The sequence below is a fragment of the Eulemur rufifrons genome, chromosome 24 (genome assembly GCF_041146395.1).
Source record: "Eulemur rufifrons isolate Redbay chromosome 24, OSU_ERuf_1, whole genome shotgun sequence".
In the NCBI taxonomy this organism is placed as follows: Eukaryota; Metazoa; Chordata; class Mammalia; order Primates; family Lemuridae; genus Eulemur; species Eulemur rufifrons.
The window spans coordinates 9,561,877-9,586,266 of record NC_091006.1 but is presented as its reverse complement, the minus strand read 5'-3'; the positions used below and the strand labels follow the sequence as shown (position 1 = coordinate 9,586,266).

At 41.7% G+C, this 24,390-nt stretch overlaps 1 protein-coding gene across 1 annotated transcript; it reads right to left on the bottom strand.

The window, feature by feature from the left end:
* Nucleotides 1-443: 443 nt before the first annotated feature.
* Nucleotides 444-12,962, bottom strand: ZNF233 (zinc finger protein 233). The gene is given in 5 exon segments (XM_069457536.1): nt 444-514; nt 517-2,256; nt 6,480-6,575; nt 7,471-7,597; nt 12,905-12,962. Coding segments are annotated over 5 exon segments (2,007 nt in total). The 5' UTR covers nt 12,920-12,962; the 3' UTR covers nt 444-485.
* Between the last annotated feature and the right edge of the window lie 11,428 nt (nt 12,963-24,390).

The window sequence follows — 24,390 nt, the reverse complement described above, 5'->3', positions numbered from 1 at the left end:
GGTTTTTCCTATCAAGTTAAGCAATTCCAGAACATCTACGATTTGTTAGGCACTGGTTCAAGCTCATGATCGTACAGCAGTAAACAAAGTTTCTGCCTCCAGGGAGGTTACATTCTAGCAGAAATGGATTTTGTCATGTCCATCATTATACTTTTGTTCAAGTCCCAACCTTGCTTATCATTTTTAAAGGCCTCTTTTCTGTGTGGCCTCTATTGAACATGAAGGTTCTGATTAAAACTCTTGTACCATTCTTACAGGGATTCTCTGTTGTTTTCTTGAGAACTGTGACATTTTGGGCTCTGCCTGGAGCACTGGTCATATTCATACAAAAAAATTGGTCTACTCCAACAGAATTCAGATGACTGTAAAAAACTCAGCTTACTAATGAATTCTTAAAAAATGACATTTTATAAGTATTCTCTGCTGTGTGGATTTTCTGAAGAACGCCTTTGCCACATTCGTCATGTGCATTGGATTTATCACCATTATGGACTCTCTGATGAACCTGAAGACACGAACTCTTACTGAAGCCCTTACCACACGAGTAACACTTGTATGGTTTCTCTCCAGTATGGACTCTCCGATGGGCTTGAAGATGTGACATCTGACTGAAGCTCTTAGCACACATGTCACACTTATAAGGCTTCTCTCCTGTATGGATCCTCTGATGAACATGGAGATACCAGTTCCAGATGAAGCCTTTCCCACATTCTTCACATTTGTACGGTTTCTCTCCTGTGTGGACTCTCTGATGGGCTTGAAGTTGTGAACTCCAGCTGAAGCCCTTCCCACACACGTCACATTTGTAGGGTTTCTCTCCAGTGTGGACTCGCTGATGGTCTTGAAGATGCGAACTCTGACTAAAGCCCTTCCCGCACGTCTCACATTTGTATGGCTTCTCTCCTGTGTGAACTCTCTGATGGGCCTGAAGATGAGAGAGCTGACTGAAGTCCTTCCCACATGTGGCACATTTGTAGGGTTTTTCCCCTGTATGGACTCTCTGATGGGCTTGAAGATGGGAATTACGGCTGAAGTTCTTACCACACACATCACATTTGTAGGGTTTCTCTCCAGCGTGGATTCTCTGATGGGCTTGAAGATTTGAGGCCTTACTGAAGCCCTTACCACACACCTCACATTTATATGGTTTCTCTCCAGCGTGAACTGTCTGATGAAGACCAGAAGTCTGAAGAAATGTCCTGTCAGGTGCCTCCCAGTTGTATGTTTTGTCTCTAGGGTGGGCTCTCTGATGGGCTTCAAGTTGTGACGTCTGACTAAAGGCTTTATTGTACGTATCGCGTTGACACGCTCCCTCTTTAGTGTTGTCTACACAGTGAATGTTAAGATCTAAGCTCTGACAGAAGCCCTTCCCACACCTGTCACATGCATACAGCTTCTCTCCTGGGTGAATAAGCTCATGAGTGGGAAGACAGTTCTGATTTAAGCTTTCAGCATACACCTCACATCTGTAGGGTTTCTCTGCTGCGTGGACTCTCTGAGGAGGTTGCAGATGTGAGCTCTGACTGAAGCCCTCGCCACACTCACCATCCCTACAGCATTTCTGTCCCGTGTGGACACTCTGATGCATGGGAAGCACCGACCTACAACCTATCCCCTTCCCATACTCTATATATATAAGGGGCTTCTCGCCTAAGTGCAATTGCTGATGACATTCAAGATTAGAGCCAACGCTGAAGCCTTTTCCATTCTCATCAGAAGTTTGCTCTCCTGATTGGATTATACTATACTGGGATGATTTCGTCACGAAGTCTTTTCCACAATTATCGTGGCTGAAAGCTTCCTCACGTCTGTGCACTCCCTGATCGTCATGGCGGTGAACAATCCTCCTCCTAACACGATAATCACATTTATAGAGTTTATTTTTCACATCAACTTGCTGACACTTATTCTGATAATTCTGTGATTCTCTCAGATACATTCTCCTCCAGAAATCCCAGGTAGTCCTAATTGGAGACTCTTGATTTTTGACACTATTGGAACTCTCCCTTTTAAGCTTTATGACATAGTTCTCATCTTCAGAGACCTGAATAGATTCTCCTGCCCATACCCAACAGGGAACATCTCCTTGTTTTAGCAACTTGGACCTCTTGCCTTGAAGATTTATTATAGAGTCTTGATTTCTGGTTGATTTACTTGTAAATTGTTCCGATATTTGCCGGCACATAAGGTCTTCATGTAAAAGGTATCTTAATCCTCCTTCTTGAAGAGTCTCTATCTCGTTTTGATTCCTGTGTCCTGGAAAGATAAAGGGAATTCAGAGATAACATGAGGCCAAGTGAATGTTTGTTCAAAGATAAAAACATTTCACAGGTTGACCACATTGGAGCCCTTACTCAACCAGCGGAGAGTTCAGCTTGACTTTATAATTTTTTTTTCCTGTGGCTCCTAATCACAAAGTGTTAATGAGCCTCATTTAGAGCTATCCCAAGATCTATGTATGTAGTTAAATACAGAGGATGCAGAGCAGTAAAAAGATGTCCTAGAAAGATTTTATAGGGGATTTACCTCTTTGTCCATAAGAATAATCACTTAAGGCTACGTGCGATGGCTCACGCCTGTAATCCTGGCACTTTGGGAGGCCAAAGTGGGAGGATTGATTGAGGCCAGGTGTTTGAGACTAGCCTGAGCAACACAGCAAGACTTGGTCTCTACAAAAAATGAAAAACTAGCTGGGCACAGTGGAATGGGCCTGTAGTCCCAGTTCCTTGGGAGGATGAGCCAGAAGGATCACCTGAGTTTAAGGTTGCAGGGAGCTATGGCGATGCCACCACACACTAGACCAGGCAACAGAGCAGGATCTTATCTCAAAACAAAATAAAAAGAATAATCACTTTAAAATCGTCTTCTCTTTTCTGCAGCACGTGTATAGGATCTACAAATCCTGACTATTTGCAAGCCGCAAAATCACAGTTGCACGCACTGTACAACCCGCACACTTGTATGTGGCAAGCGAGCCTGAAACGGCTAGAAAAGCCTGAATCTCTCTAGTGTCTACAGGTGCATTATCACGTGATGCCAAGGGCTTCCAAGGAGAGAGAGAGGAGATTTCCTCAGCAAGAGTGAAGAGAATGTATCTGCGAAGGAAAACATCTCCTCTGTCCTGATAATGAACCCATGAGATGGTATCTTTATTTCCTTAATTTAGCCATTAAATATACACATTAAACGAGCTAGACTAGAGAGAATTCTCCTTCATTTCAATGAGGTCCTGTATATAACACTGAATTGGTGAACCTTATAACCAGAAAAAACTAGAAAACAGATTCCAATAGCTGACACAGCCTATGGGAGTAAAAGCATTGATCGTTGCTGTCCCTTCACTTGGCTGAATTTTCTGATCAATCTGAATGGCTAAATTGCCTTGTAGGCTTCATAGACAGGTACCCTTTTAAAGGCCCCTCCCACACTGCATCAGGCGTGGTCTGTGAAACCAACAGACTATGACAGAAGTGATGGTATGTCACTTCCAAGGACAGGTTATAAAAGACATTGTGGCTTCTGTCTTCCACACCCTTGGATCCCTTGTTCTGGAGGAAGGCGGCTGCCGTGTTTTGAGGTTACTCTGGCAGCCCCAGGGATAGGCCCACGTGGCAAGAAACTGAGGCCTCCCACCAACAGCCCTGCAAATGAGCCCATCCTGAAAGCGGATCCTTCAGTCCCAGCCGAGCCCTCAGAGGACCGCAGCTCTGGCGGATTCCTTGACAACAACTTCTTGAGATCGTGAGTTGGAATCACCCAGCAAAGCTGCTCCCAGATTCCTACCTAGCCCACACAAACTGTAAATAAATGCTTGCTGTTCTAAGCCATGACATTTAAAAGTAATTTGTAAATCAGTAATGGATAACTAACACAGGGTCATAAAAATGATAATCAGGCTAAACATTCATCAGAAAAGTAATTATGTTCTGAAATAGTCCTTTAATAGCACTGGTTTAATCTCCACCCACCTGTGAGCTATCTCCCGGAGAAGTAAAGAGAGTGAGATCTGCTCGGGACCATTTTCTTTTGTTTTTTGATCCTTAAAGGGAGAAGAAGCCCTCTAGTTTGTACTTCTTTGCAGTAAAAACAGACCTCAAAAATATTTTGTATAGATGAAACAGGACACCTAAATGGACAGAGAGAATACAAAATCCTGGAAAATTCTGATGTTTGGAACATCCTGGAACATACTCTAGATGAGGGAAGTGAGGGTAGAACACGCTGTCAGATTTGTTCAGTTTTCTGAGGGGTGTGAGTTACACAGGTACCTCCAGTCATCGAAACTCATCAAACTGCACACTTAAGATGTGCATATATAGAGGCCGGGCACGGTGGCTCACGCCTGTAATCCTAGCTCTCTGGGAGGCCGAGGCGGGCAGGCTGTTTGAGCTCAGGAGTTCGAGACCAGCCTGAGCAAGAGCGAGACCCCATCTCTACTAAAAATAGAAAGAAATTATATGGACAGCTAAAAATATATATGGAAAGATTAGCTGGGCATGGTGGCACATGCCTGTAGTCCCAGCTACTCAGGAGGCTGAGGCAGGAGGATTGCTTGAGCCCAGGAGTTTGAGGTTGCTGTGAGCTAGGCTGATGCCACGGCACTCTAGCCTGGGCAACAGAGTGAGACTTTGTCTCAAAAAAAAAAAAAAAACCAAAAGGTGTGCGTATATAAATTCTACCTCAATTAAAAAAAAACTGTAAAAAAAAAAAAATAAGAAGATATTTTACATTCCAAAAATTTAGGGCAATGTACACGGATATTTATTATTTGTCCAGTTTTCTATAAACATTTCAATAAAAAGTTGGTTCACAATTAAAAAATAAAAGATTTGCTCAAGGAGGCAAAGCAGTTGGGAATCTACCTATTAAGAAACAAAAGGGGCCGGGCGCGGAGGCTCACGCCTGTAATCCTAGCACTCTGGGAGGCCGAGGCGGGTGGATCGCTCGAGGTCAGGAGTTCGAGACCAGCCTGAGCAAGAGCGAGACCCCGTCTCTACTAAAAATAGAAAGAAATTATATGGACAACTAAAATATGTATATACAAAAAAAAATTAGCTGGGCATGGTGGCGCATGCCTGTAGTCCCAGCTACTCGGGAGGCTGAGGCAGTAGGATCGCTTAAGCCCAGGAGTTTGAGGTTGCTGTGAGCTAGACTGACGCCACGGCACTCACTCTAGCCCGGGCAACAGAGTGAGACTCTGTCTCAAAAAAAAAAAAGAAACAAAAGGGACAACGGCAATAACTGGGATCGTAATTCCCAGGTAAGGTTTGTATTAAAAACTGAGGGAGTCAGTCAAGTCAAAGCAGGATCCAGCGTTCCTGACTGCGTTCCACCTTCACGCGGCACCAACTCACAAGAAAAGAAATGAAAAAGATTGGAAAGATTTTACCCCCCAACTACTCTCAAAATCCAGGGGCATAATCTATCAGATTGGAAGATAGATTCTACTGGGGTTTTTTTGTTTGCTTTCTTTTTGTTTATTTGATTTAGTTTTGGTTTCTGGTGCTTACATCCAGTAGGGATGACTATAATTAGTACATTTTAGGGTGGGTATATCTGAGGAATATACACATTAAAGATAAATGAAGGAGGAGTGAATTAAAGGGGGTATTGAAAGAAGGAAGAGAAGGGCTAGGAGAGTGGTGAGAGGAGAGCAGGGAGGATGTCCCTGGTATACGGATGCCACAGGTTAGGGAAAGCTGCGAGGGAGCCTTTTCACTATTATTCAAATGTGACCACCCACCCATTCATCCAGTCACTCAGTCATTCAACAAACACTGTATGAACAATGTGCCAAGCCCCTGCTCTCATGAAGTTACCCTCTCATGGGGAGAAAAAGCCCATAAACAAGTAAACAAAACATGATACACGGATCTGTCAGCTGGTGATTAATGATTAGTCACAAAATCAGGTTGAGTAAGGGGATGAGTATTTTCAACAGGGGGCTCAGAACAGGCTTCCTCGATGAGAGGACGCCCGAGCAGACACGAATGAAGTAGGCAGGGAGCCGGGAGGACGTACGGGGCGAGAACACCCCAGGCAGATAGATGAGCAAGCGACAGGACTGCAGGCAGAAAGAAGCACACGTGGCAGGCCTAAGAAACAGAGAGCAGTCCCGTGTGGCTGGAAGAGACTGAGCGAAGGGCAAAGGAGAGGAAATGGACTCAGAGGGAGGGAGTGTGCGGCCAGGTCACACAGGATCCTGAAGGCGCCACGGGAACTTCGGACTTAATGAGTGAGATGGAAAGTCATGGGGGGGTTTCAAGCCAAGGAGTGACACAATCTGACTTCCATGATCTGGCTGCTGTGTGGACAACAGGCTGTAGGCAGACGGAGCAGAGCAGGAAGGCAGTGAGCAAGCTGCGGCACTACAGCAGTGAGGAATTCTGGGGGCTTGGGCCAGCCTGGCAGCCAAGGAGGTGGCGGGAAGGGAGTACCGGGCCGTCCCCTGCACACACTCGAAGCCGCATGGTTCTCACCTGAGCACCCATCTCCCTGGGTCTCTGCCTCCATCACCCGAAGCTTCTCTTCTCTTCCTAACCGTAACAGCGTATCTAGTTTGAAGGGCTGGTAGCCTGCAAAAAACAAATGGCATATGTATAAAGAGAATGCATGACAGGCCAAGAGTTTAATCCTAATACTATCGTCTTCACGTGCTAGAAGTAGTATTTCTCAAAATTCTGATCATGAACTACTGTCCAAATATATTTTAAGTTGTGATCAGTATGCAAATACGTAAATAGAAATCACCGAACCAAGTGATCAGGTGATCTGATCCTAATGATTATCTACTTTTCTTGCATCTCCTTTCCTGTTTTCTCACTGTTTTGTTTCACTGTATGTAGTTCCTGACAAGGAGTTAGGACATTTCTACCCCATTTCATTAAAAACAATAATGATGTAACACGTCCACTGATATTTTTTTTTTTTTTTTTTTTTTGAGACACAGTCTCGTTCTGTTGCCCGGGCTAGAGTGCTGTGGCATCAGCCTAGCTCACAGCAACCTCAAACTCCTGGGCTCAAGCAATCCTCCTGCCTCAGCCTCCCAAGTAGCTGGGACTACAGGCATGTGCCACCATGCCTGGCTAATTTTTTTTTATATATATACATTTTTAGCTGTCCAGATCATTTCTTTCTATTTTTAGTAGAGACAGGGTCTCACTCTTGCTCAGGCTGATCTCAAACTCCTGACCTTGAGCGATCCTCCCGCCTCCGCCTCCCAGAGTGCTAGGATTACAGGCGTGAGCCACTGCGCCCATACCTCATCCATTGATTTTAAAACCCACCAGGATGTCACAACCATAATTTGAGGAAAATAGACAAGGTATAGGCAAAGTGTCCCACAGGAATTAGGAAATGCAGACCCCATTTCCTAATTTCAAGCATTTCAAGAGCCCCAAAGTCTCAACTATTTGCAACTAAGACACTCCTGAGGGTTGACGTTCAGTTACGGAAGGTGCCTGTCCTCACCCACTGACAGCAGGTTCCTGAAGTTCTCCAGTGTCACTTCTAGGTACAGCTCCCTCTGGGCAGAGTCCAGCAGCCCCAGCTCCTCCTTGGTGAAGACCACAGCCACGTCCTTGAACGTCACTGCCTCCTACAACATCAAGCACATGTACCTCAATTTATGACCAACATCCAGTGGGAGAGGGGTGGCACTGGGCAGGTGGAAAGGACAGGTAGGAAGATGTTCTGGACTCTGAGGGCCTTAAGTCAATTTTAAGTAGGTTCCTCCCCTTCTCCATCCACACACCCATTCCACACAGTAATTTTCCACAGTCACACCAAAAGTATATGCAACTAAAAAGTTAGCCCTGTATATATAACTTGGTGCCATTTGTTAGTATCCCAACAGTAAATGCCCTAAAACTGTAATTCATGAATCATGGGGTACATACATTTTATAATTTCAATGATACTACCAACTTGTCCTAGAACTGTTAGGTCAATTTAGTTCCAACAGGATCTGATAGTTTTTGTCTTCCTTTCTCACCCACCTTTGCTAAGCCCATGTACTCTAATTTTGTTACAATTTGAGAGACCAACGAGCCTTTGGTCACCTTTCCTGGGGAGTTATGCAACCGGTCCTCTGTGCTCTCCAGGTACGTGCCACCTATCTAAGACACTATCTGTGACAGTCCTCTGTGTCCGAGTGCACAGCTTTTCATGCCAGAATAGGATGGTCCCCCTTTATCCACTATTTAGTTTTCCACAATTTCAGTAACCCACGATTAACTGCAGTCTGAAAATATCAAATGGAAAATTCTAGAAATAAACAATTCATACATTGTAAATTGTGTGCTGTTCTAAATATCGTGATGTAATCTCACACTGTCCTGCTCCATCCACCCAGGATGTGAATCCCTTTGTCCAGCATCTCCGCACTGTTATCTGCGAGTCACTTAGTAGCTGTCGGCTATCAGATCAAAAAAAGCATAGTATAGATAGGGTTCGGTACTACCCACAATTTCAGGCATCCACTGGGCGTTATTAAAACATATCCCCCATGGATAAGAGGAAACTGTTGTGCCTCAGTTTACATTCCAAAACTGTGCCCCTAACTGTGTGACTTTATATAGACAAATGCCTGAATCTGAATTTCCTCAAGTGAATAATGACACCCCCCCCCCGCCCCCGTCAGAAGATCCTTATGCAGACAAATGACTGAGTATACACGAAGTCCTTAGAACTGTGCTAATTTAGCAGCCACTAGTCACATGTGGCTATGTAAATTTAAATTAAAAATTAAAGACAAGTTTAAAATTTAGTCCCTTGGTTGCACTGGCCACATTTCAAGTGCTCAAGAGCCACCTGTGGGTAGTGGCTTCCATACTGACATCACAATATTGGAAATTGTACTGAAATAGCCCTGCGGAAGTTCTACTGGACAGCTCTGCCTTAGAACATATATGCCCGGCACATAGTAAGTCCTCAACAAATTTTCGTTTTTATTAGTATTTCACCCATATTTAATAGTTCATACAATATGTGAACTATACATGATCTATAACGCACAGTTTCGATGTTTTATTATTACAAGCAATGCTACAAGGAACATCCTGTCACATTGATCTTGGTCCATTTCCATTTCCTAGAATTTATCCTAAGGAAAAAATATCAATGTCAAAGAACACAGACCTTTGAAATTTTGCAAGTATAATGGCATATTTTCCTCCCAAATGATTCTTATCTTCATTTCACGCAACTCTTAAGTGTTCCCTGAATTTCCATAACCTGGCTAAACTTGGGCATGATTACTTCCTCAAATCTTTGGTAATTAGATAAATAAAAATAAATCTTTGAAAAATTTCCAAATAGTTGACTATTAATGAAGACCATCACTTTTTCATATATTTCCTTTTTTTTTTTTTTTTTTTCCAATCGAGATGGAGTCTCGCTGTCACCCAGGCTGGAGTGCAGTGGCGTGATCAAGGCTCACTGCAGCCTTGAACTCCTGGTCCCAAGCGATCTTCCTGCCTCAGACTCCCAAGTCGCGGGGACCATAGCTGTGAGCCACCACATCTGGCTTCATAGATTCCTTGTATTTCCTAGTAATCTTCTATTGTGACTTGCCTATTTTTAAATTTTGCTCATATTCCTATTGGGTTTTTGAGTGTTATGAACTTGTAAGAGACATTTTTAGGATATTAAGTCATTTTCTAGCATATTATGTTGTAAATATTTTCCTTCCAGTTTCCATTTGTCTCATAACTATGTGTAAGGTGTCTTTTACTGTGGGGAAAATTTGAATATTTATGTAAATACTGTGCTTACCATTATATTTGTTTTGGCTGGAGCCCTGAGCACTGAGGTACACTAAAGGAGAAGGTGTCATATCCAGTGAGGACAGAACCAGTCCAGGGGCGGCATTATCTGTGGAGTCCTCCATGCAAAGAACATGCCAGTCATACTGACTAAATGCAGAACTGTCTTTTCTTCTGTCTCTCTTCACACAAATAGAACACCCGGTACTTCTGACCTAGGAGGCAGGGGCTTTAGAGACGGCTTCACCCTTACGTGTTTCTGTACCTTAGAAAAGGGTAAGAACCATCATGAACTTGCTTTCTCTATGTTTAAAATCAAGCTAATTCCAAGTTTATTCTCCTACAACTACTTTGAGCATTACATGCAAGGACAAACAGGAAGTGTCCATAAGTATTACAAAAGTAGGAGACATTTTATTTTTATTTATTTATTTATTTATTGAGACAGAGTCTCACTCTATTGCCCGGGCTAGAGTGCCGTGGCATCAGCCCAGCTCACAGCAACCTCAAACTCCTGGGCTCAAGCGATCCTCCTGCCTCAGCCTCCCGAATACCTGGGAATACAGGCATGCGCCACCATGCCCGGCTAATTTTTCTATATATATTTTTAGCTGTCGAAATCATTTTTTTCTATTTTTAGTAGAGACGGGGTCTCGCTCTTGCTCAGGTTGGTCTCGAACTCCTAAGCTCAAGCAATCCTCCCGCCTCGGCCTCCCAGAGAGCTAGGATTACAGGCGTGAGCCACCGCGCCCGGCCGTAGGGGACTTTTTTTTTTTTTTTTTTTTTGAGACAGAGTCTCACTCTGTTGCCCAGGCTAGAGTGAGTGCCGTGGCATCAGCCTAGCTCACAGCAACCTCAAACTCCTGAGCTCGAGCGATCCTCCTGTCTCAGCCTCCCGAGTAGCTGGGACTACAGGCATGCACCACCATGCCCGGCTAATTTTTTCTATATATATTTTTAGCTGTCCATATAATTTCTTTCTATTTTTTAGTAGAGATGGGGTCTCGCTCTTGCTCAGGCTGGTCTCGAACTCCTGAGCTCAAACGATCCGCCCACCTCGGCCTCCCAGAGTGCTAGAATTACAGGCGTGAGCCACCGCGCCCGGCCTCGTAGGAGACATTTTAAATGAAGTATATGATATTATTTTCAGAAGTTAACAAAACACACCTTAGCCCGCATGCGCACACACACAAACATGGCAACTAAATCACTGAAAAGAAGAAAATAGCTCTTCTAGCAACAAAACATCTAACAGCATTTTTCCTGACTTCAGCTAATGCTTATTCTTCCCGCAAAACACCTAAGGCACCTCTTTCAGGGGCGGGAGGATTTTAAATTTTGAAAAGGACAAATTATTTCAAAATTCTTCAAATAATTTTTTAAATTTTTTTTTATTTTTAAATAATTACTGATTCAAGGAAAATGCAAAGATAGTACACAGAGGTCCCATGTGTCTTTTTTTTTTTTTTTTTTGAGACAGAGTCTCACTGTGTTGCCCAGGCTAGAGTGCCGTGGCGTCAGCCTAGCTCACAGCAACCTCAAACTCCTGAGCTCAAGCGATCCTCTATCTCAGCCTCCCGAGTAGCTGGGACTACAGGCATGCGCCACCATGCCCGGCTAATTTTTTCTATATATATTTTTAGCTGTCCATATAATTTCTTTCTATTTTTAGTAGAGATGGGGTCTCGCTCTTGCTCAGGCTGGTCTCGAACTCCTGAGCTCAAACGATCCGCCCACCTCGGCCTCCCAGAGTGCTGGGATTACAGGCGTGAGCCACCGCGCCCGGCCCCCATGTGTGTTTGACCCAATTTTCTGCGATGGTTACACCTTATGCAACTATAGTATAATATCAACCCCAGAAAATTGATACCAGCACAATGTGTGTATGTGTAGTTCTTTGTCATTTTTATCACAGGTATCAGATTCATCATCACAAGCAAAACAGGAATTATTCCATCACCACAAAGATCTTCCATCTACTACCACCTATAGTTACACCCACTCCCTTCCCCACCGTCCCTAACCCCTGGCAACCACCAATCTGTTGTCCCTCTTTAAAACTTTGTCATTTGGGGCCGGGCACGGTGGCTCACGCCTGTAATCCTAGCACTCTGGGAGGCCGAGGCGGGTGGATCGCTCGAGGTCAGGAGTTCGAGACCAGCCTGAGCAAGAGCGAGACCTCGTCTCTACTAAAAAATAGAAAGAAATTATCTGGCCAACTAAAATATATACAGAAAAAATTAGCCGGGCATGGTGGCTCATGCCTGTAGTCCCAGCTACTCGGGAGGCTGAGGCAGGAGGATCGCTTAAGCCCAGGAGTTTGAGGTTGCTGTGAGCTAGGCTGATGCCATGGCACTCACTCTAGCCCAGGCAACAAAGCGACACTTTGTCTCAAAAAAAAAAAAAAAAAAAAAAAAACTTTGTCATTTGGAGACTATTATATAAATAGAATCATAGAGTATGATTAGAATCTATAAATATATATATAGAATCACACAGTATGTAGCCTTTATTTATTTAGTTAGTTTTTTATTGGTTTTCGTTTTCTTTCTTTTTTTGAAACAGGGTCTCACTATGTTGCCCAGGCTGGTCTTGATCTCCTGGGCTCAAGTGGTCCTCCTGTCTCAGCCTCTCAAGTAACTGGGATTACAGGCCCATGCCACTGTGCCTGACTCACTTTTTCTTTTTTTTAATTTTTTTTCATTTTCCACCCCCCCCATGGCTTCCAGTAATGAACATTTTTTAGAATTCCATTCTGATTTATCTATAATGTCTTTGAACATATCTCTTGTATAGTTTTAGTGGTTGCTCTAGGTATTACATTACACACATATAAGTTATCAGTCCACTGGTGTCAAGATTTTACTAGTTCAAGTGAGGTTGCAGTGAGCTATGATGATGGCACTGCACTCTATCCGGGGCGACACAGCAAGACTCTGTCTCCAGAAAAAAACCTACCAAAACTAAAAATAAAAGTAAAGACAAAAACAAAAAATAGAACCAATAAAAAAGCAAGTAAATGGCAGACCAAAAATGCCTATTTTCCTCCTTTACCCTTCCCAAGGAAGAGAAAAAAGACAAACCTAATCTTTGAGAAAATCGATGTCATCTTAAGAGATAAAAATGAAAACTCAACTCACCTGAAACTTCGTCATTTTCTCCTGCTCCTTCTGGGGAAGGGCAGCGTCCTGGCAAGGTAGAACTGGGAAAAAAGAAAGAAGCAATAAATCATAGACCATACTGTGACCCAGCTGGGGGTATGACACACTCGTACCTTAAAAAAAAAGATGGGAAGAAAGTTGACCCCCTCACTAGGACTCCAGGAACAGCTCCGCTGGCTGCAGGGATCAGAGAAGGGGCAGCGGTCTTGCACCTGGAGCTCAAAACCAAGGCGAGCTCACAGAAGCTTTCAAAGACTGAGCGCTCCGGGGGAAAAAAATAACAGATTGGCAACAACTGGTCACCTTTTGGCATGTGCCTGGACCGGTCCTAAGTATTTTTACTTCTATTTATTTCACGTAAATCTCACAACACCTCCGTGTACTAATATAAAACTCACTTTACAGAAGAAAAACAGAAAAATTAACTCTACCAAGACTATCTCGCCAGAAGGAGGCAGAGCATGTGGAAGGTGGGGAAAGCTAGAGAACTTGATGGCCCGGGAGACCCTCAAACCAGATGTGTGACCGGGGCCCGCCCCCAACTTGGGGACCCGCGAACCGCCCTAAAAGCCAAAGGCAAGCAAACTGTCGTCCCCGCTCTCCGTGGCTTCTCTTCCCTGAGGGCGAGAGCTGGCACCTACGGGTGCCACACCCGGGCCAGAAAAGCTCCGGGTAGAAACAGGGGTTCAGCCCTTACTCACCTCCCAGACGGGACTGAGAACTGCTGCCTTGACCTCCTGCAGCGGAAGTACCCAAGATTGCACTGTTCCTGAACTACATTTCCCAGAATGCCCAAGGGGAACACCGGCTACAGCCCCGCCCTCATAGGCGGAAGTGGCTCTGGCTATCCGGCGCTCCTGGACTATACTTCCCAGAATCCTTGGCAAGTCTGAGCTTACGCTAGGTTGCCGCATTCGTTCATTCATTCATTTAAAATATATAAGCAGATTCAGTTCACAGTTTCAGGTGCTTATTGGCGCATTACCTTTCTTTTTCCTCTTCCTTTTTTTTCTCTTTATATTCATTCTCTCTCTCAAATTACACTACTACTAAGTGTGACTGTAAAGTAAATGTGGCTGTTTAGAGAGAAAGGCAAACAGAGGGTCTCAAACTTTTTATGATTCTATTGCCTTCTTAACCCTGCATGTGGTTGGATGCATCTAGACCTCCGACAATGTTACCTGGCATGAGCTATTCATTCTACGATGCTGAAGACGCACAAGAAGGAAACATAACTCTGATTAGCCCACAAAACAAATAAAATTTTCCCACTTTTGTTGGTTTTCATTGCTCATTTTAAAATGTTGGATTTTTTGGCAAATGAAAGAAGCTTTGCACTAGCAGGGAAGTGAAGGAGATATGCTAATAGCAAACTATCTGAAAAAGAAATCAAGAAAACAATTCCATTTATGATTGCTAAAAAAATAAATAAGAACCTAGGAATAAACTTAACCAAGGAGGTCTTTCAGAATATTTAAGACAGTTGATCTGAAGTCTTGTCTAGTAAGTCCAGTATCTGTGTTTCCTTGGGGACAGTTTCTGATCATTTATCCTGTGACTGGATCCTACTTTTTTATTTGTATGCTGTGTAATTTTTTGTTTAATATTATAATGGGATATCTCTTGTAATCAGATTCTTCCTCCTCTCCATAAAGATTCTTAACTTTCTCCATAGATAATATAACCTTTTTAAAAGCTAAGGTAGTTTTTAAGATATCTTCCAGGCCCCACATTCCAGTGGATTGGTTGACCCACCCAGAAAAACTGGCCCATACCAAGAAACCAACTCAACTGGAATCGTGACCCCAGGAACTGAAGCAACACAAGAAGATGATTTCTACACCCCTATAATTTTGCCTCAATTAACAAAGCTAATTGCCTAATCCCTTGCCTGCCACACTATCCTTAAAAGCCCTGTCTCCCAAATTCTCAGAGAGGTGGATTTCAGAAATTTCTCTCGTCTCCCTGCCTAGAGAATACACTCTTTCTCTGCCTTAAAATCTGCTGACTCAGCATGTTGGCTTCTTGAGTAGCAGGCAAATGAACCCAGTTGGGAAGCAACATTATTCCTTCAGGTACCCCTCAGACAGTTGACATAAACGCAATTAAGAATAAGGTCTGCTTCACTCCTTTTGGAGCCAGGGATTAGTGTGCTACACTGGGAATGTAGATTGTCACCTTCAAGTTCACATCACTGCACTGTGGAGGACAGTGAATCAAGGGCAAATGCAAATGCCACAAGTCTCCCGTACTATCTTAAGTGCTGTTTTCTCTATTCAGCACTCTCTGGGGTGCTGTATACCTTTGGCTATTTTTCAGATTTCCAAACAAGGTGATTCTGAGAGTTTTTAATCATTTTTCTTGTTGTTTATATGGAGAAACAGGCCCTTGGAGCAACCTACTCTATTATTTTGCTGACATCACTCTGCCATTCTTAAAGCAGTTTAATCTTAATGTGTTTTTTTAATTTTTATTTCCCCTCACCCCCATATAGAATAGAATGTCAAGCAAGCAACGTAATGTATTTTCTTTTCTTTTTTTTTTGAGACAGAGTCTCACTCTGTTGCCCAGGCTAAAGTGCCATGGCATCAGCCTAGCTCACAGCAATCTCAAACTCCTGGGCTCAAGCAATCCTTCTGCCTCAGCCTCCCAAGTAGCTGGGACTATAGGCATGCACCACCACGCCCGGCTAATTTTTTATATATATATTTTTTTTTTCAGTTGGCCAGATGATTTCTATTTTTAGTAGAGATAGGGTCTTGCTCTTGCTCAGGCTGGTCTTGAACTCCTGAGCGCAAACGATCCACCTGCCTCAGCCTCCCAGAGTGCTAGGATTACAGGCGTGAGCCACTGTGCCCGGCCTTAATGTATTTTCTTTTTTTTCTTTTTCTTTTTTTTTTTTTTTTTTTGACAGAGTCTCGCTCTGTTGCCTGGGCTAGAGTGCCATGGCATCAGCCTAGCTCACAGCAACCTCAAACTCCTGGGCTCAAGCGATCCTACTGCCTCAGCCTCCCGAGTAGCTGGGACTACAGGCGTGTGCCACCATGCCTGGCTAATTTTTTTCTATATATATTTTTAGCTGTCCAAATCATTTCTTTCTATTTTTAGTAGAGACGGAGTCTTGCTCTTGCTTAGGGTGGAACTTAATGTATTTTCAATGAGAATGTTTTCAAGTACAATTGGAGTGGAATGGAGAGCAGGATGTAGCAATAGTTCCTGTAGGTCAAATACCTGGCAGCATGAAAAGTCTGTGACCCTAGGGGGTAGAGGGGAGGTGAAGACAACTGAGTGAGGGGGAAACATAGGCTTGGATAAGTGAGCTAATGCTGGGAAGAAGAAAATGAACAAAAATCCATGATGTGAACTGCAAGTTAGTTCTAATAATGGGAATCAGGAAAAAATAAAGTGTATCTTCACTGTTGTTCATTGTGAAGGCTGGAGTTAGTTAAAAGTAGAGATGAGCCTTTAAGAACTTTCATTCTGGATGAATGAAAGGACTAGGGAAACAGGCTTTGCTTAAAAATAGTAAGATCAGGCTGAGAAAAGAGAAAAACTGCTGATGAGAATAAAAGGCAGAGAAATCTCTGAGGGATAAAAATACCATCCCAAATAGCAGCAGATTTATGGGGTCTATGGATTGGGTCTTTCCTAGGTTTTAAAACTGTGTTGTTAAAGGTGTGTTTAATTTTTGCTTTTCCAGTGGGGAGTCAAACTACAAAGGGCAGTAAACAATACTGTTCCTGTGGAGTGAGGCTGTAGGGAAATGTAATAATCTTTCTGAATTTGTGTAAATGTGAAAATATGCATGTGTATCTGTCTATACATTTTATAAAGGAGAGAATACAGAACTGTATTCAAATAATTAAACTGTGCACATGGAAAAACGGGCCCCAATAATGTAATTTTGGGAGAATTGCTTTAAAGTTTTTTTCTATACTATATTTTTCTAATATACTAACATGGTACAAAATTAAAATGATATAAACAATACATCGAGAATTCTTATCCCATTCTGACCCTAGGTTTGCCTGTACCAAACACCAATACACTACATGTAATACTTTTGTTAGTTTTTTTGTGTATGCTTCTAGTGGCTTTTCACATGCATAAAATAAAGTCAAAAAGTATACATTCACTTAAGTTAAAACCTGACATTAAAGTTTTAATAATGCGGCTGGGCGCGGTGGCTCACGCCTGTAATCCTAGCACTCTGGGAGGCCGAGGTGGGCGGATCGTTTGAGCTCAGGAGTTCGAGACCAGCCTGAGCAAGAGCGAGACCCCATCTCTACTAAAAATAGAAAGAAATTATATGGACAGCTAAAAATATATATAGAAAAAATTAGCCGGGCATGGTGGTGCATGCCTGTAGTCCCAACTACTCGGGAGGCTGAGACAGGAGGATCCCTTGAGCTCAGGAGTTTGAGGTTGCTGTGAGCTGATGCCACGGCACTCACTCTAGCCCGGGCAACAAAGTGAGACTCTGTCTCAAAAAAAAAAAAAAAAAAAAAAAAGTTTTAATAATGCATACTGTTCTATGTAAAAATGTGAATTATTTTTCTGAATTGGCTCTTTAGTTGTGAATTAAAGTACAAGGATTCGAACATTAATGACATCACTGAGCTACAAAATATACACAAAGACAAAGGGTTGCAAAAGAGATACATTTTCTAATGTATCAAAAGGCTTTTCTAATGTATCACTCTTCTGTCCTTTGGTTTATTACATAAAGAGTCTAACTAGTAAGAGACAAAAGAGTTTCTAGGTAAATGAATATTTTTTTCTGTAGATTTTCCATAGTTGTATCTGTGTTTTTAAATAAAAAATATTAAAAACCAAATACACCCAGATACATCACTTTCAAACTGCAGAAAATTAAAAATAAAGAGAAACTTTTGGCCAGGCACAATGGCTCATGCCTGTAATCCTAGCACTCTGGGAGGCCAAGGAAGGAGGATTGCTTAAGCTCAGGAATTCGAGACCAGCCTGAGCAAGAGCAAGACCCTGTCTCTACTAAAAATAGAAAGAAATTAGCTAAATTAGCCGGGCATGGTGGCGCATGCCTGTAGTACCAGCTACTCAGGAGGCTGAGGCAGTAGCATCGCTTGAACCCAGGAGTTTGAGGTTGCTGTGAGCTAGGCTGACACCACGGCACTGTAGCCCAGGCAACAGAGTGAGACTCTGTCTCAAAAAAAAAAAAAAAAAAAAAAAATACTCCCATTCAGCAGCTTTCTGGAGAACTGGACAACAAGGAAAAAGCAAATAAACAAAAATCAGACTGAAAATGAATAAACAACTGTCTCCACTTGCAGACAACATGATTCTGTATAAAGAATCTATGAAAAAGTTACCAGAAGTAATAAGTGAGTTTAGAAAGTCTTGGGCTGTAATGGTAATATACAATGCTAATATAAATAAGGTGCATATCTGTATACTAGTAATGAACAAGTAGAAACTTACAATAGAACAAAATTTTCAACTAATTTTTAAGTACAAATCTAATAAAATATAGGCAATTTTATTACCTATACCTATACATTATTTATTACCTATACCTATACATTTTATAGGTATAGGTATTACAATTTATTATACAATTTAATGTATAAATTATACAATTTATTACCTATACCTATACATTATTACCTATACCTATACAATATTTATTACCTATACCTATACAAATATCCGTGTACTGAAAAATAAAAATCGCTGATGAAATAAAAGACCTAAATAAATGGAGATACAGGCCATGCCCATGAATTGGAAGACTCAAATTAAGGATGTTAAGTCTTCCATTAGCCTTCCCATCAAAAGCCCTGCAAATATTCTTTAAAAGAATCAACAAGATGATTCAACAACTTATATGAAATAGCAAAAGAACCAGAATAGCTAAATCAATTTTGAAAAAGCAAAGTTGGAGGACTCATGCTACCTGATTTAAAAACTTACTATAAAGCTATAGTAATAAAGAACAAGTGGTATTGGTGAAAGAATAGACATGAAGATCAATGGGACAGAATAGAGGGTTTGGAAATAGACCCAGTGATATATGGCCAACTGATTTTCAACAAATGTGCAAAGTTAACTCAATGGAGAAAGGATAGTTTTTTTGAACAAATGATGCTGACGTAATTGGGCACCCATATTTTACAAATGACCTAACATTTCTTATATGCTACAAGTAATTCAAAATGGATCATAAGCCTAAATATAAAACTTAAAAGTTATAAAACTGGAAGAAAACATAGAAGAAAAATCTTTGTAATCTTGGATTAGGCAAAGATTTCTTATATATAACAACAAAAGCATGATACATAAAAGAAAAATGTGACAAACTCGACTTCATAAAAATTTTAAATTTCTGCTTAAGCACAGACGGAGTGAAAATCTTTGCAAATCACATACCTGATAAAGGACTTGTAGCAAGAACATACAAATAGGCCTGGCGCGGTGGCTCACGCCTGTAATCCTAGAAGTCTGGGAGGCTGAGGCAGGAGGATTGCTTGAGCCCAGGAGTTTGAGGGTTGCTGTGAGCTAGGCTGATGCCACGGCACTCTAGCCCGGGCAACAGAGTGAGACTCTGTCTAAAAAAAAAAAAAAGAAAGAATATACAAATACCTGCAAAACTTAGTAATAAGAAAACAAGTAACCCAATAAAAAATGAAATAAAAAGTGGGCAAAGTATTTGAAACAGACTTTACCAAAAATATGATAATGAAAGTAAGAATATGATAATGGAAAATAAGTATATGAAAAGCATGTGTTTAGGAAAATGCAAATTGAAAGCACTACAAGATTCTACTACATTAGAATAACTAAAATTATAAAGACCGACTACTACAAGTGTCGATGAAGATGTGGAAGACACTCATACTACTGCTGGGAATGTAAAATAGTACAACCACTTTGGAAAACAGTGTGGCAGTTCCTTAAAACGGTAAGCATACCTGCTGTATGATAAAGTTATTTCATTCCTGCTTACCCAAGATGAAAGAATATATATACAGTCTAGAATTATATATATAGAAAAATATACATATATACCTCCATACAAAGACTTGTACACAAATGTGTTCATAGCATGTTTATTTGTAATAGCCAAAAGCTTAAAAACAATCCAAAGCCCCATCAACAGGTAAATAAAATTTTTTTAAAAAATTGTGGTATATCCATACAATTGCAATACTACCCAGCAATGAAGAATGAATTTGATACATGCAACAAGGATGAATCTGTGCAAGAAGTCAGTGTCAGGTCTGGCCTCTTAGTGGAAGACTGTCCTGGTTCTTTGGCTCCTTGCTTGGAAGAATTGCAAGCAGGCTGGTGTTGAGGGAACAGGAAGCAATTCCACACAAACAGCTTTTACTGCAGAAAAGAAGGAAGCTATACAAAATGAGAGTATGTTTCAGAGGGAGGAACGGGTCGGTCTCCACAAGTGGAGAAAGATGTTGAGGACTCCCAAGTGGTCTCCTTTTATTGGCCTTGTCTGGGGGAAGGCTTACGGGAGGTGTGGGATATTACCAAATGATTATTACATATGACTGACAGGTGTTTTTCTAAGATTGCATCCGCTTATGATCCAGAGGTGTATAAACCTCAAATCAGATTCCTGGTTTTTCGTTAGCTGCATTTTCCTGCAGTACCTTTCCCTGATTGGCCCCCGGCTTCTCTGCCCCTGGGAGCCACCCTCTTGGCCTACACCTGCCACCTGCAGATTTGGTCCCTTCGTAACAGGAAAAAAAGTATATGCTGCATGGTTTCATTTGTTAGAACTGTAGAAAATACAAACTCATCTACAGTGACAGAAAGCAGATCAGTGGTTGCTTGCGGATGGGGGCAGAGCAGAATGGAGAGATTAAAAGGAAATATGAGGTGACTTTGGGGAATGATGAATATGTTCATTATCTTGATTGTGGTGATGGTCTCAAGAACACATACATAAAACCAGGCATGGTGGCACACTCTTGTAATCCCAGCGACTCAGGAGGCTGAGGAAGGAGGATAGTTTGAAGTCAGGAGTTCAAGACCAGGCTGGGCAACAGAGCGAGACCACATCTCTACAAAAAAGTAAAAAGCAGGCCAGGCACAGTGGCTCATGCCTGTAACCTTAGCACTTTGGGAGGCCAAGGTGGGAGTATTGCTTGAGGCCAGGAGTTTGAGACCAGCCTGAGCACAAGTGAGACCCCTGTCTCTACAAAAAAAAAAAAAGAAAAGAAAAGAAAAGAAAAGAAAAATTATCCAGGCATGGTAGCGCATGTCTATAGTCCCAGCCGCCTGAGAGGCTGAGGCAGGGGGATCACTGGAGCCCAGAAGTTTCAGGTTGCAGTGAGCTATGATGACGCCACTGCTCTCCAGCCAGGGTGAGAGAGTGAGACTCTGTCTCAAAACCAAAAACAATTAGCTAGGCGTGGTGGTGCACACTCGTAGTCCCACCTACTCAGGAGGCTGAGGCAGGAGGATCTTTTAAGCTCAGGGATTGGAGGTTGCAGTGATCTGATTGTGGCACTGTACTCCAGCCTGGGTGACAGTGAAATCCTGTCTTAAAAAAACAAAAAATAGCTGGGCATGGTGGTGCATGCCTGTAGTCCCAGCTACTTGGGGAGGCTGAGGCAGGAGGATCGCTTGAGCCTAGGAGTTCAATGCTGCAGTGAGCTATGATCAGGCCACTGCACTGCAGGGTGACCCTCTCCTAAAAAAAAAAAAAAAGAAGAAGAAGAAGAAGAATGCATACTTATGTCAAACTTTAAAAATTGAACACTTCAAATATGTACAGCTTATTATATGTCAATTATACCCCAAAACTTAAATGGGGGGCAAAGAGGAGAAATATGGGTCCAAATTGCTAAAAGGTTTAGCAACTTAGAATTTTCACACAGCTGGCTACCCTAAGAGCTGCCTATTTTTAAAGAAACCTGATTTTGTGGGGAAAGTATCAAGTAAAGAGTTTTAGATAAGTCCTTCTGGAAGGGAATCTTTCCTCAAGTGGACTGCAAAATTACAAAGTTGGAAGAAGTATATTCAGTTAGTTTACAACTGCTAGGCTAACGCTTCAAACATGGCTATTCTTTTTCAAAGTTTGAGTCAGTTTTCAGAATTGGCTTGTCAGTCATCAAACAAAAAGTTTGAAATTGTGTTTGAGATGTGTGCTAAACAAAAATTAAGAACAAAAATAACGAAGGTTTGAAAATTAATGACATCAACGAGGTCAGAAATGTAACCTAGGAAATACAAAACGTACCCCTTAGATTATTGACTTATTATAGGAAAAGCCCGAGCGGAAATGGGACAAAAAGCTTCCTAGGTAAATTTTGTATTTTTCTATGGATTTTCCATTGCTGCCTTTGTGCTTTGTTCACGTGGGACAGGATGTGTGCTCTACAGAATGCAAGTCTGGCGGTTCTGGCCTTGCAATTTAATTCATGCAGATGGGATTTAAGAGTAGCTCTAAGTCAGTCAGACCTGAATTCACACTCTCCTTGTGCTATTTACCACCTACTGACTTGGGGAAGAAGGTATTTAACCCTGTAAAACCAAAATCTTCTTACAGGCAAAAGTGGAGAAATAAGTAACATCATTCATAGCAGATTAGCTACACATTGACATGTAACACATTGCTTTGTATATGGTCAGAATTTTCTATAAAAAATGTGGTTGTGTTTTCTGATGTAACTTTTTTAAACCTAAAGCATTTTAGGAAGTGTTGAGATAGCACATATCTTTATATCACATATTATGTATGTATCTCAGAAGAAAGGGCTTCCAAGAAACTGAAGTTTGCTTACACCAGGGGATGGCAAAATTCCTATAAAGCACCAGACACTATGTTTTAGGTTTTGTGAGCCACATAAGGTCCCTCTTTGCTTTTTTTTTCTTACAACTCTTTAAAAATGTAAAATCTCTTAGGCCATACAAAAATAAGATACAGGCCAGATTTGGCCAGCAGGCTATAGTTTACTGATCCCTGGCTTAGAAATTTACAATAATATAAATATAGTAGTGAAGTCTACATGGAAAATAATAGTTAACACAGTGCAGCTCTTACTATGTGCCAGGCATATAGTTTTAACCCTTGTAACAGAACTGAGATTTTGTTACCAACATGGAAGACACAAGCAAAGTGAAGAACAGAGAGGTTAAGCATCTTGTCTGCAGTTGCCCTACTAGCAAATGGCTGAACTAAACAAGAAAGTCTAACTTCAGAGTCTGCTCTCTAACCACTACACCACACTGCTTTGTAACCAATATTCTGGTATGGTCTCTTTAACACTAGTTTCTCCTAAAACGCTTTGGGGACTCTCAAAAAGCAACGGAGGGCTGTGGTCCTTGATGAGTTGAGAAGTTTGCCAAGCTCTTTCTGAGAAGTGGAGAATAAGAGGTAAATGGTATTAATAGATAAAGTAAAGCAATGCTGATCAATGGTATTAGTTGCACTCACAGGGTAGGAGAGCTCCCGAACTACAATTCACAAGGAACTGTTCTTCACATTAGCTGTACTAGTATCTGCAAGGAAACACTGACTGCAAAATTCTCACCTGGATATACCTCCTTGGGTTTTTCTATCAGGTAATTTTCTACATGGTCCTACTGGGATAATTTATTTGGGCTGATGCCCTGAGAATGGAAAAAGTTATAATGTTTGGGAGAATATGCTATTCAAAAATCACCTCTGGCATTCGTTGTCCAATACTCCCACTCTCTCCTTCCTTGAATGACAGATCCTCCGAGTTCTACTTGGATTCATGTCCACATTCCCTAGTAAATATATGAATGATACTGGGAGACAAATTTCTGATTCTTGGAGAATGAAGATGCAACATGGAATGGAGGAAAATAACTAGAAAAGAACACTACGATGTTGATTTATGAATTGGAGTTGTAAAAGTATGAACTCATAATTCATTCTTCCTACTTCCCTTCATAACTATCAATCACTCAGATCTTGATTTCTAAGTACCATTTCCCAATCTGAGGAATCAGAGTTCCCAAACAGCAAATTCCATTTGTTGTTGTTTTTTTGGGGGGGGAAGGGTTGATGGCAGGGAGAGTACAAGACAAGCCTGAAACATCGTTTTGTGCCAGAGAGTAAGGATATGCTCAAATTTATGAAAAATGCATGATGGGCAAACAGGACAGAAAGGAAATGCTTCCCTAAGAGTAGAACAAACTAACACATATTGGAGGAATGATGAAGGTAGAAAGTCACCCTTTTGCAACCATCAGAGCAAAAACTGATTTAGGCCAGACTTGGCAGAGAATGCTAAAACTAATGGAAGAAAATTTGCTGAAAAACAAGCTATTTACAGAGCCAAACGGTTATCTCCCCACAAATTATTAATTAAAAAGGGAAAAACAGTAACTTCACAATGAAAAAATCCAGCACACACCTACCCTAAACAAGTGATCCAAGTTAACCTCACCTATAATGGTACAAACATGTTTCATTACATCATGCACCAAGGAACATT